Source organism: Schistocerca piceifrons, chromosome 5 (assembly GCF_021461385.2).
Source record: "Schistocerca piceifrons isolate TAMUIC-IGC-003096 chromosome 5, iqSchPice1.1, whole genome shotgun sequence".
Classification (NCBI taxonomy): Eukaryota; Metazoa; Arthropoda; class Insecta; order Orthoptera; family Acrididae; genus Schistocerca; species Schistocerca piceifrons.
The window spans coordinates 155004484-155017990 of record NC_060142.1 but is presented as its reverse complement, the minus strand read 5'-3'; the positions used below and the strand labels follow the sequence as shown (position 1 = coordinate 155017990).

General features: G+C 36.2%; 2 protein-coding genes across 2 annotated transcripts in view; one reads left to right on the top strand and one right to left on the bottom strand.

Annotated features, from left to right (window-relative positions):
• Window positions 1-9344, top strand: part of LOC124798823 (monocarboxylate transporter 12-like) — a 661199-nt gene extending 651855 nt beyond the window's left edge. The window contains exons 8-10 of the mRNA XM_047262352.1: window positions 1209-1374; window positions 1609-1809; window positions 8823-9344. Coding sequence (XP_047118308.1) covers window positions 1209-1374; window positions 1609-1809; window positions 8823-8965 — 510 coding nt within the window. The 3' untranslated portion in view covers window positions 8966-9344. The remainder of the gene's footprint in view (window positions 1-1208; window positions 1375-1608; window positions 1810-8822) is intronic.
• Window positions 9345-9403: 59 nt separating this feature from the next.
• Window positions 9404-13507, bottom strand: part of LOC124798647 (visual pigment-like receptor peropsin) — a 203507-nt gene continuing 199403 nt past the window's right edge. The window contains exon 8 of the mRNA XM_047262144.1: window positions 9404-9763. Coding sequence (XP_047118100.1) covers window positions 9683-9763 — 81 coding nt within the window. The 3' untranslated portion in view covers window positions 9404-9682. The remainder of the gene's footprint in view (window positions 9764-13507) is intronic.

Below are 13507 nucleotides of genomic sequence, written 5' to 3'. Positions count from 1 at the left end.
CACCTATGTCAGAGAACATTCACACTGTAAATAGAGATTTGTTTTACAACAGTTGTGTGATATGCTCCTCCCTCTTGAATTTATTATCAAGTTGTAACCCCAAGAATTTAACACTATCAAATTCTTCCATCTGCTTTTCATCATATCTTACACATAATGTGATGAGAAACCTCTTTACAAGTTACAAATTGCATATGGCGTTTTTTTAAAAAAAAACATTTAGTGATGAAGAATTGATTAAGAACCAGGTATTAATGTCCATGAAAATTTCATTAACTGATCTTTCTTAGACAGTGTCACATTCCTAAGGCTGCAAGTTGATAATAAATTCAGTTAGGAGGAGGATACCAGAGAACTGCTGAAAAATCTAATCATATTTTTGTTTGCAGTGCAAATATTGTCAGACATAGGTGACATGAAGGTTGCTTCCTTTCATTCCATAATGTCATATAGTATCATATTTTGGGATAACTTTTCAAGTCAAGCAAAAGTTTTCAGAATGCAAAGGCATGTAACCTACATTACTTATGGTGTGATTTTATGAACGTCTTATAGAAACCTGTTCAAGGAACTTGGTATACTACCTACTGCTTCTCAGTATATTTATTCTTGAATGAAGCTTATTGTAAATAATATATCCTTTCTTCCCAATAATCAGCTCAGTTCTCAAAATCAATACTATGGACAGAACAAAACAAACTACATTAACTACATAAGACACTTAATGTCACCAAAAAATGGGTCCACTATTTCAGGAATACATATTTTCAAAAAATTGCCAGCAAGCATAAGACATTTAGCTACAATAAAGTTCAATTGAAGAGGTGCCTGGAGGACTTACTTGTGGCTAATCCTTTTTATTCCATTGACAAACTTCTAAACAGAATAATTTGATACACTGTGTTGTTATCATCATAATTGTTGTTGCTTGTACTTCGGGTTGAAAGCCACTGGGCATGATGAGCAAATTAATACTATTTTTTTTTTTAAATTTTAAGTTGCATTTGACATGATCAATCATTAATTTCTTCTTTTATCTCAGCACAGATCAAGACAAATCCAGCCCAATAAGCTCTTTCAAAATTTACACTTACAAGTGGAAATCCCCAAGTTATAAGGCAATAAAACTGTTGTATAAATACAACAGTTTTATTGCCTTATAACTTATGTTCAAATAGAAAATTAATATACCCTTTTTCTTTCTGCAGGTACAAGCTGAGAAACAAGGAATATCGAAAGAGTCAGCCAGTTACCTTCTCTCTGCTGTTGGTATAGCTAATACAGTAGGTCGTGTGCTTTTAGGCTACATTTCAGATAAGCCATGGGTCAATCGGTTGTATATATATAATGGGTGCCTTGCAATTTGTGGCATAGGTATGCAATGTTCATTCTTATTATACATAGTCAAATATTTTCTATTATTGGAAATAGTAAGTAGCTTCTTTATGTAAATATACTATTAAGATTCTTCATCAAATATGAAACTTTTGACCTTCACTGGGTAACGTATTATAGAAGTGTTCACTATATGAACTACACAAAATAGTTTAGTATTGATTTTTCTGTGTTACAGTAAAGAACTCATATGTTGTGATTTTGTACTTACAGCAACAGCTATGAGTGTGCTCTGCCATGATTTCTATTCAATGGCATTCTACTGCTGTGTGTTTGGTTTTACAATTGGAGCCTATGTTGGGCTAACCTCAGTTATTCTTGTTGATCTTCTTGGCCTTGACAAGCTTACAAATGCCTTTGGAATCCTCTTGCTCTTTGAAGGTGTTGCTTCACTTTTGGGGCCTCCCATTGCTGGTAAGTTTCATAAAGTAATCTCAGATAACCACAGGAAGTTCTACATGTAGCACTGTTCTTTGAATCATAGGCTCTCTTAGTGTTTAACCATACTTAGTTCGTAATTGTGGCACCCAGTTACAGAGGAAGTTGTGGCAAAATACTTAGAAAATAAAATATGGTAACTGTCATTATTTGTCACAGCTATCATAAGTACGGCATATACTTTAATTTGAGGTTTCCAAAGTTGTCAGTATGTATTGAAACCTTTCAGAGAACAGTGAGACACCAGTTATTAGAATATTTTTATTATTGTCAGTCTATTTTTTAAACAAAAACATTTTTCTAAGTTTCTTATGATTGCTTATATCTTGCCAAAAGAAATGGTAACATTCAATCAGAGAAAGTTTTTACAGAAATTTGTTGAAAGCATCTTGATATTTCCAGTTCATTTTTTATTTATGTAGATGTCAGAAATGACAGTCCTTTCACAGATGCACAATTCGCCAATGAGGCAAAAATGATGTTGCCACCCTCCTCCACATGCACACGTGCATGTATGCACAGACACACACACACACACACACACACACACACACACAGACAGACATCGTTCCTTTGAAAGTTTTCCTTCTCCATCCTTCCACTATCTGAGCTTGTGCTCCATCTCTAAGACCTCATTGTCAATGGGATGTTAAATACTAATCTGCTCCTCCTCCTTCAACTTGTTACATGTAACCAGTAACATAGATAATCTGCAAAGAGAATGGAGATTACATCTAAAAACTGGAGTGTTCAAAAATTCATCTATTTACCATTTTCATGTGATGTAGCTCTTTTTTTTTTCTTTTGTAGCGTGATAGCCATAGCTCAGATTCCTTATATTTTCCTCTATAACTGCCCAAGTAACCTATTGGAGAAGGACAAGGTTATACATAACACACTGAATCCTGTAATGGAAAGTAAAGAAATTGTGATGATCAAACCAACCATTAGGCTGAGGACTGCTTTGCTTTTCATAGGATTTAAGTATAACCCTGTAACTAGTGACTTAAGATGCTGTTGTGTTTAAGATAGAAACAGTATTACAAAATTGTAGATAACATGTTCTTAGGTCATTAGTTTAAAATAATTAAAAACCCCCGGCAATAAAATAAGAAAAACAGTACTTTGGAAAAAAAACTGTGACAAAACAATTTTTTTCGAAATGTAGAGAAAAATTAGAATTTTCAGTGACTGTTGCTCTGCAAAATAGTGGAGAATCCACCTTTCAACAATTTTGCTTTGGCTATTGGCCACAGTGACAATCAACCCAAATCTTATCAATAATGTGACTCTTCCTGCTTTCCTGATTAGTATGTCCAAAGTCTCAAGTCTGTCACCATATCACATTTTGTGTTTACCACAATATTTCTTCCAGGGAACTGCTCAGCATCATCAGATGGTGACTGCTTGTTTCTGCTGGCAAGTAGCAACTTCTGATGTCTGCACTATTATGGTTTGTTATGGGGGTGTTGTTTGAAAGTGGTGCATGTGCAATCAAGTCGCTTTCAGATAGATGACAGGAGTGTGTTCTAGGTCTCCTACTGGGAGCTGATCTGTGGCCTTACACACATGCACTGAGGTTCACTGGGTCTGGAAGCTAAATCAAAATTGTTGCTAGATGTAACCCCCTCCCCCTCTATGTTACAGTGTAATTGTAATAAGACATTCTTGTTTTTTCCTATATTTAATCGCAGCAAGCATGGGTGCCAAGTGCTGGTGCACAACCCTATTAAAATACAGAATAACAAGACTTTCCAATGACAGGCACACTGCAACATAGTAGTGGATCCATCTACCAAACAATTTTGGTTTGGTTCCCAGCCACAACACCCCACAGCACATGCACCAAAGGCCGCAGTTCGGCTTCTGGTAAGGGACTCGGATGGTGCTGCCATCGTCCATCTGCAGGCAATTTCATTGTGCATGTGCAACTTTCAAATGTAGGTACTATAACTGACTGTAGCAGTGCAATGACATCATGCAGCTGACTCTGATTTAGGCCCTCAGGGGAAATATCTTGGTAAAGACAATCATCTAGTGGTTATTGGGAATGCCAGAAATGGTTTGGACTATAGCTTCATTTACGCAATTGAGGATAACATCAGGCATGAAGTACCCTTCAAACAAATGTGAAAGTTACTCTTTGAGTGATATCATGAGCCCTGGATGAAGTGTTCCATTGAACACAGAAATGCAGAGCTTCATGACTGGGGAGACATGGGTGTGATCAATGCACCACCTTTCACACATTCACACCACATATGGCATGGTCTCCATTTGAATTTTTCTGGTAAGAGATTATTTGTATGAGTAATTTACAGTGGCATTAAATATGACCAGACCTATATCTGTCAAATCCTGGAGATTTACGATATTTTCACTAGACCTTTTCTGTGAAAAATGTTTCTCATAGGTAGAGCTGCTGTATAGCTGTAGACACAACAGCAATAATAAATGCAGAAACAAAAAATGGCAACTTTGATTGTAAAAAGTTTAATGACCAATACATTGGGACTTTTCCATTAAAACTTAAGAGGTTTGTTGAATAAAACAGAGCTCCTCATGTCAATACAAGGCACTGGGATCTCTGAAGGTGTTTCTACAGATGTGATATGCATAATAGAACATCATCTGGAAGTCTCAGAAATTGAACAGATGCACCTAGAAGGATACAAGTTAGTATACAAATTAGTATCACATTACTGTAGGTGTAATATGAGGACACACAGTAGATGAGAAGTTTAATTCATTCCTAAAAATATTTTTTCAGTCTTATGAATCCAGTTTTCCTTTACAAAGAGGACAGGGATGTTTACAGTTAAAGCCAAGGAAAAGGATGGATAATGTCTGGGATCAAAGTATCATAAGCTAGGAAGAGAGAGCTTCATTTGATACAAAGGATTTTCTCTAATCAAAACTAAAAATGTGCTGTAAGCAGTACTGCAAAATTTTTCACCTCATCATAAAAAAGGCAAAAATCATGTACTGTGCCCAAAAGTTCAGAATTCCAAGAACAGGACAAGGACAGCTCAGAGCAATCTTGGGCATGAAATGAATAAACTTGGCAAGCTAAGCCAAGCTAATCATGTTAGGTGGTATGCTTAGCAACTACTTTGTAGTCCAGTTGTCTACTGGCTACAGTTTGGTGGGGGCCATTCATACAGACACATAACTTGTTGTTTGGTACTATCAAATAGGGAGACAAGTGATCTATTGTGTTAAAATGTATGGATTAAAAACCCTAGGTCGAGATTGCACAAATGGCTGATACACACTGAACAAAATAATAATTTCATGTTGATCTGAAGATGGCTTAACAATGAGCTGAAACTAGTTATCAATAAAGAAATTTTTACAATCTTGAACCAGGATATTTAATCCATACGTTTTAGATGACTTATTAGTTGCCATGTCCACATAGAATATGGCACAGTAATTGCAGCTAAACTGGTAGATTGATTGGCTGCTTTCACAGGTGGCCCTGCTTTTGACTGAGTAGTATAAGGGAAAGTCAAATGGAAACTGAGCACCCAACACCACTCAAAAGTAAACACCACACTTACTAAGGCATTTCTTCCACTTGGGGATGAAGCAATCAATTCCTGTTTCATAGAATGCAGTTGCCCATTGATGGATTGACAACTGCACTCACTCTTGCACTTCTTCATCCAACTGAAACTAGCTTCCATTCATGATTTTTTTTCAGGTTGCCAAAGATGTGAAAATCACTCAGTGAAAGATCTGGGCCATACACAGGATGCTGCAATGTTAGCCAAAGAAATGATTGAAGTGTAGCTCCATCCAATTGGCAGTGTGGGGGCAGACATTATCATGCAACAGGACAATTCCATTCAAAAGCATTCTAACAGTCTGAGGGCAAATGGCAATGCCAACAGTGGAAACCTCCCCATCTCTCCCACCAAATAAATCCAAAGCTGTTCACAGAAGTTCTGGTAACATCTTGATGACCTCCCTCTTTGACCGGAGGGCCTCTCTTCTCATAGAGTTCCTCAAGTATGGAACCACAATAAATGCTCAGTGCTATGAAGACAGTTTGCAGAAACTGTGCTGTGCCATAGAATAAAAACACCCGGGAATGCTATCAGATAGAATCATCTTGTTGAATGGTGATGCCCACCTTTACACTGCCACTCAGACAAAAGCTACACTTTAGCAATGCTACAGCCTTCGTACAATCCTGATCTTTCACCATGTGATTTTCACATCCTTGTTGACCTGAAGAAGGGCATCCATGAATGTTGGTTTCCATTGGATGAGGAAGTGCAAGAGTAGGCACAGTTGTGGACCTGTCAGCAGCTGGCCCCATTTTACAAAATGGGAATTGATCATCTTATCTCCAAGTAGGATAAATGTTTTAATTTTGTGTGATCATTACTTTTGAGTGGAACCATTCTGTGATCCTATTGTGGCAAGAGTTCAGTTTTCATTTGACTGCCCCTGATAGATGTCTGTAGGAAGACTGGAGTAGATGGCAAGGGGGGGGGGAGGGAGACAGACAGATGGGATATATCTTGCATTTAGGTTTATTGTGAGGATACAGGTTATGAGGCATGGGTTTGGGAGAAGGGGTGGAGAAAGGACAGACAAACATATTTTGTAGGTTGGGTGGGGGGTGGAATACCACTGTGGGAGAGGTAAGGAGAATATTGGGGAGGATATTTCTCATTTCAGGGCATGATGAGAGGGAGTCAAAACCTTGTGGAGAATGTGATTCAATTGCTCCAGTCCTGATTGGTACTGACTCACAAGAGGTGTGGTGTTTTGTGACTGTACAGTGGGTATGTGTGGGATGGTAGGTGACTGGTGAGACAAAGTATCTGAGATCTGTTTTTGGACATGGTGGGGAGGGTAATTTCATTCCATGAAGGCCTCAGTGGGATCTGTGAACATTTGGAGAGAGATTGTTTGTCACTACGGATGTGACGACCACAAGTCCTAAGCTGTGTGGAAGGATTTTCTTGATGTGAAATGCGTGCCTGCTGTCAAAATGGATATGTTTTTGGGGTTGGTAAGTTTTATATTGATGGAGATACTCAGTTAGTCACCCTGTAGATGGAGTTTGACTTTGAGGAAGGTGACTTGTTGGACCGAGGTGACCAAGTGAAGCAAATGGGAGAAAGTGCATAGAGGTTCTGGAGGAATGTGGACAGAGTGTCTTCACCTTTTGACAGTTGGTCACATTAATCTGAGTGGTCAGTGTAGCTGATCATGGTGACCAGCAAGGAGGTTGGAAGTTTGAGCCAGGAGTTGAGAAAGATTGTGTTCAGTAGCTGCAAGGTTACAGGAATTGTCATGTTAATGTAGAGGGTGGTGACCAATGACAAGCAGGGTGCCAGGTGATAACAGAAAAGGAACTGCGGAGAGTCAGTAGAGGAAGTAGTTGGTGTCTTTTATATATGAGGGAATAGGCTGGAGGTGTTGGCCCACAGGGGCAGAAATAAAGGTATCAGAAGTACAGATCAATGGGCACGCTGTGGATGATGAGGCTCCGTTTGTGAAATCCCTGAATAACCAGCTGGATAATAAACTGAAATGGGTCCAAGCATGTTCTTTTAATGTAACACAAAATCTCAGCTCTGCCTGCTTTGCACTCAGAAATCTCTCTCATTGTGTTGAGCTGCAGACAAGATTGCTAGCATACATAGCTTATTTTCACTCACTTCCATCCTGTGTCTTCTGAAGCATGGCAGCTGAGGTGAAAAAAATGTTTATTCTACTGAAGCATGAAAGAAGAGCATCATGTAAAGTTCATAAGTAAGCATTTTCCAGAAGCCTTTCAAGGACTTAGGGATTCTTACCCTTACATGCCAACAACAACTCCCCTCACAAAATGCAAGAAATAGTAATAATCTTCATATGAACTATGCATCCCTCTTTAGGATTCAGGATGAGTTTTATATTTTATGCAAAAGTCTATAGAAGCTTACAAGTTGACTCCTGGCTGGAAATTGAAAATCATCAAATTTTAAACACAAAGTAAAAGAAAATGTCATTAGCCACTCCTGCAATAAATTTGAATACTCGGACTCAGTAAGGTAAATTCTGCATAACTATAATATTTTTACTAGACAGATTTTTGCCATTATGTAGTTGTCTGTGTAAAGTTAAAATGCTTTGTTTGAAGTATTAGATAATAACAGCAGATGAGTAGTATAGAACAAGGAGCATGGTATTTTTTGAAGTAGCTGTTTTTCTCCTAACATAAATGTGTAAAGTAATGTAAAAAAAAGTCCTGTGACTAGGGCCTCCCATCAGGTAGACTGTTTGCCAGGTGCAAGTCTTTCGATTTGATGCCACTTCAGTGACTTGCGCATCGATAGAGATGAAATGATAATGATTAGGACAACACAACACCCAGTCCCTGAGTGGAGAAAATCTCTGACCCAACTGGGAATCGAACCTGGACCCTTAGGATTGACATTCTGTTTCACTGGCCATTCAGCTACCAGGGGCAGACCTAAAGTAATGTAGAAGTGATTACAGTCACTGCAAGTATAAGCTTGCATGGATTAGCAGTAGTCATAATCTGTTGTTTGTATACTATACAGAAGTGGCTGGCAGTGGTTGCTGTGTAACTTGGCTCAACAACATCCCAGGAGGCTCTCCGTCTAGATGGGATTAGCAGAACATGATGTGTGCATGAATGAATGATGAATGATTGAATGAACAAAACATGATCCAGTGGGAGACCTAAGATCCATAGATTGAACTTATTAGTAATACTTGTATATAGATTCCTTCCCTAAATATAGTATGGAATGGGACTTCGAAGAATAATTCAATAATGAAAAACAGTTATCCCGAGCAGTAAAGCATGTGCCAAAATAGCATCCAGCATACAGAGTCAACATTGGTTGTGGTTGTTTTTAACCAGCTTTGGTTTGTGAAATTTTTGCTGTGTGACGTGAGAGCAATACTTGTTAATTATTGCACCCTGTTAATAGCAACTGAGAGAAACTTTGTTGCAGGTTGGCTATATGATGAACTGGGTTCATACGATCCTGGTTTTTATGTTTCTGGTGTTACGATAGCACTAAGTGGCCTCATGTTGTTTGTTATACCAAGTTTGCAGAGGAGACAAAATTTACGTTCTCAAGAGGCAGAATGCTGACAAAGAAGTAATTGTGTCTACATGTGAGGAAGCACAACTCTTAATATTGTGTGTGTTACAAGAAAAGCATTTATGCAGCTGTATGGAAAGTAAAGCAAAGTGATAAGTAAGGAAACCAGATCACTAGCTCTGTGCTAAGTGAAAAGTGACTTAGAGATAAGTATTGTATGATTCAATATTATCAAGTGATTGTTATGTTTGTATGTTTATTTAATGTGTCAGGTGGGCTGCTGGGTAAAGTGCAATATTTTATGTTAAGTTCTTTGAAAATACCAAGGAATTTAACTTGGACCGATCTTTTTGTAAAGACTTGCACATTACTAATTTCCTAATGTTTATATAATGTTGTAAAAATGCCTGCAAACGTCATTATATGATTAAGTGGACATATCAGGTCCTAAAATTGGCATATTACTCATAAAAATTTCTGAGAGTAACTTGGACTGTGATATCATATTTTTATTTACATAATTGTAATGACAAAACAAAGATGTTTTGTTTCTATTATTACCATAACAGAAATTCACTGTAATGTATGTTAGGTTATTTGCCATTTTTACAACAATTCATTTTCTAAATTATAGTAGGCATAAAGAAAGTGGGTGACTTTTATAAATTTATATGTTGCAATAAATAAGGCTTATTTCAGACAGTTGCTTCAGCAAATGTGAAACATTGAAGGTAATCTCTTCCTTGCTGTAATTTGATTCACAATTATCATGTTGATCTGCCTGTCAGGGTGTTCCTCAGTTTCTTGTGGGTACCTAGACACACCAGTAATGGCAGGATAGTGCTAGCCTGCCAAAGAAAAAAGAAAACATATTTAAAGATTCAACAGTAATTTATAAAACATAAACACTGAATTAAATAAATAGATTTAAGTGCTTGTGTGTATTGCAACATTTACATCTACAGTCCTCAGGATTGCCAAAGATAGAAAACATAAAAAACAACAGTCAGAAAATCTATAATAACAATACTCAGTGCAGCATTCACTCCTCTTCGGCAACAAATATTGTTAAAGACAAATTCTTGTTGAAATATTTTTAAAGTTTAATATCTGAAAAATATGCAAATTATCAGGTTTCCATTTTTCATATTTAGGTATTCAGCATGAGAATGCTAATTGTTTATGCTAGAATACTGTAAACATATATATTTAAAATTTTATTTGAGAAACCCGAGGTACTCCAGAGCATTTTAATGGCATTTATTTGTGTCCTACAAGCAAAGTTGAAGGACCTGGGAAAATAGGTACAGTAAAATATGACAGAGAAATACTGTCGAACCACAAAGGCTTGTGAAATGAGCAGTTATAAAAAAGCTCAATTATTTTTGCAATTTCAGAAGAGTCTGAGCACAATAATGATAGTGTAGATTTGGGAAAGACATCGTTTGACACTGCTTTCCTTGTTTTAGAATAGTTTCCCAAGTGATATTCCCACCTTTGAAGGAAAAGGTGTACTAATAGTACTGTTCATATTTTCTGATGAACTGTAGAACAAATAGTTTTCATTTTCAACATCAGAGATAGAGGTAACTGAAATGTCAGACAAAACATTCCACTCTCCTAAGCCAAAATTTTTAGAAGATGATAATATCCTAATTTTTGTAACTATAGAAAATAAGTGTAATTCACTGAAAGGTAACAAAATTAACAATTTTTTTATTTTTTGTCTTTTTATTTTTTTCATGTTGATAAAAATAATATTTCATCTCCTCATATTATTAAATATATCTAACTTAATAAGGGCAAGAGATAGGGGATATATGATAAAATACTTTGGCTCAATCTACAAAAAGAATGTTTTTCACTGAACTGAACTCTGTCTTTTAAAGTGATCTTATCCTTCTCAGAAGCTAAGATAAGCTGTACATGATATGCATGCATGCTCTTCTGTGGAGGTTTACATTATGCAATAAAACGATAAACAACTCATCTCTTATACAATCAACTAACACTTTCCATCAGTTTACTTGTCTGAATTGTAATCCATTGGATGTATAAGTTACATAACATAGTAGTCTGATCATGTGCAACTGTCTTCTTTTAACATCCCAGTGCAGTTTGTAACTTTGTCAGCATGCCTCATGCTGCTTTCTAATAAATCCTTCATCTCTATTCCATTCATACCATTGTATACTATAGTGCAGTTGTGAAAGTAGCACTTTCTTCCTACTAGTGGATATTTACTTAACTGTGCCTTGGAATTAAAAGGGATGATTAAACAGTACTTTAAAAAAGTGGACCACCATTGGTCATGTCTGATAACAATCACTGATATCATCTTGTCATATCAGCTATTTGGATGAATGCATGAGTTTGTACCTCTCACCATTCCTGTGAATCCCTATTTGGAATTTTTTATCTTTTGTTTCACAGTACTTACTATGGTCATTTATCTTATACTCTTCCAGGCTATTTCAGTTTTTATTCTTGTTTAAGTATCAACCTATTGCTTATTATACACTTCTATTTTGTACTTTCATTTCTCCTTTTCTTTATCCTTATTCTTATTCCTTGCATGTGGACATTTTTTTTTCACTTTGTCATTTATTTTCGCCATCTGTCCTAAGCAGCAGGAAGTTAATGTGCCTCTAGCCTTTTCAGTCTTCCTTTTTCCTGTTATCACTTTACATTTCTGTTATTTCATGTTAAAGCACTGCATATAAAAAACTGAGGAATTATTCAGAAGTAAACTGAAAATATCACATTTGTGAATGAGTGGAGCACATTAGGTTTTGACTACATGTGTCCTCTGCAGCTACATTGGGTGCTTCATTATCACTCCAACCTCAGTCAGTTCCTGCTAAAAGAAGGATCAGTTTTGTGTATTGAAGATTTACTTTAACAGTTATCTCATAATGTTAAGCCATTAATATGCAGTAAAAAACAATTTAATTTGTAATTTGCATTCCTCAATCTACTTTATGCAGGATCAAAATTTCCTAATAAATTTGACAATGTGGTAGTCACAATTTTGGTACAAAATCAAATGCCAGAGACTTGACTCTCTAGGTACCTGTATTCCTCCATCCAAGCTTCTGAATCCTTGTGTGTGAGCTCATCACAACTGACAGTCTCTCAGCTATTACTTAATATCTTTGTTTTTCTTGTATGAACTGTCGTTTGGCACATTATAACAAATTTTTCAAGGCAACAGATGAGTATGACTGCATGATCTTCCACCTACAATCTCAACTCACAGTTTCGTCTTTAAAATGAATGTGATTTGTTTTATCAACAGCTATGTTCAGTTCTGCTCTTTCTGTGATTGTTTGATTGTTAACAGAGACAGCATAGCCTTCTTTACTTACCGTGATGCGGTATCTTCAATGAACAAAAAAAGGTATAAGACTTTTGTTATAACATCAGTAATGCACAGACAAGATTGGCCTTTCAAAACATCAGCTTTCCCCTGACGTGGTTTAAGCTTTCTTTTCCTGCATACATTTTATCAAATAGCAATGCCTGTCTAAAATTAAGTGCTTAAACTCTACTCAAACACTTGAGTCCCAATGAAAATGAAAAGAAAAATGTGTTTGCTGTATGCGGAGACACTTTGTCACTACACATTATAATGAGAAAGGGCACTGACCAAGACAGCCAGACTTCCTTGAAAATGTGTTGTGCTGCAATCAGACATCTACATGTATATTTTTATGCATGTATTAGCAGTTTGTGCCACAATATGAAAGAATTAAATGTTTGAATAAACAATTTGAAACAATGTGTGTCTTCCTAACTGCTATTTTTCTTATAGATGGTTTCTGTACAGCCCACTTCTCTGAAAACTTTGTGTAATACATACAGTTAATAAGCAACATTTAGTATAAGCGGCCTCTATTGACATTGTAGTAAACATGCATATATTTTTAATATAACATATTACTAATCATTGTATATATTTTGAGATTATGATATACACTAAAAAGAACCAAACTTGTGAAAATTTTCACAACACACTTCATCATTACATTTTAGTCAAAGCATACAATACTATTCCAGTTATGCTTCCCAAATATCACCATTCTTTTCCTGGCTGATATTACTGACCCTATTCCTGAACCATTGTCATCATTTCATTTACATCACTGCTGCCAAAAAGAAGGTGTCTTTATCTCTTCCACTTTCAAAACTAAAGGAATAGATAGTGTATACATTCTCACAATGAGAATAACCTCAGGAGAATAAGTTCAGTAATTTATCTACTTATACAGAGAAAAAATAGACCATTTTGTGAAAATTTGAACAAAATAAGAGTTATGTAAATACATTTAAATCCCAGTAGTACATTTTCAGCAATGTACACCTTGATAGGCACCTTTCATCAACTTTTATTCTAGACAAAGGTGTAACAATACCTTACCTTCTTGCAAGCAGACGACCAAGAAAAATATAAACCTTAAGGTGCATTATTTCTTACATTATTGTTATTATTGTGGTATGTAAATAGTAATTTTTAAGAATATATTTTGTTGTATATATATGACTTTCAACATGAGAAGCTGAATTCTCTGTCTTCTGTATGTTGTGTTGTT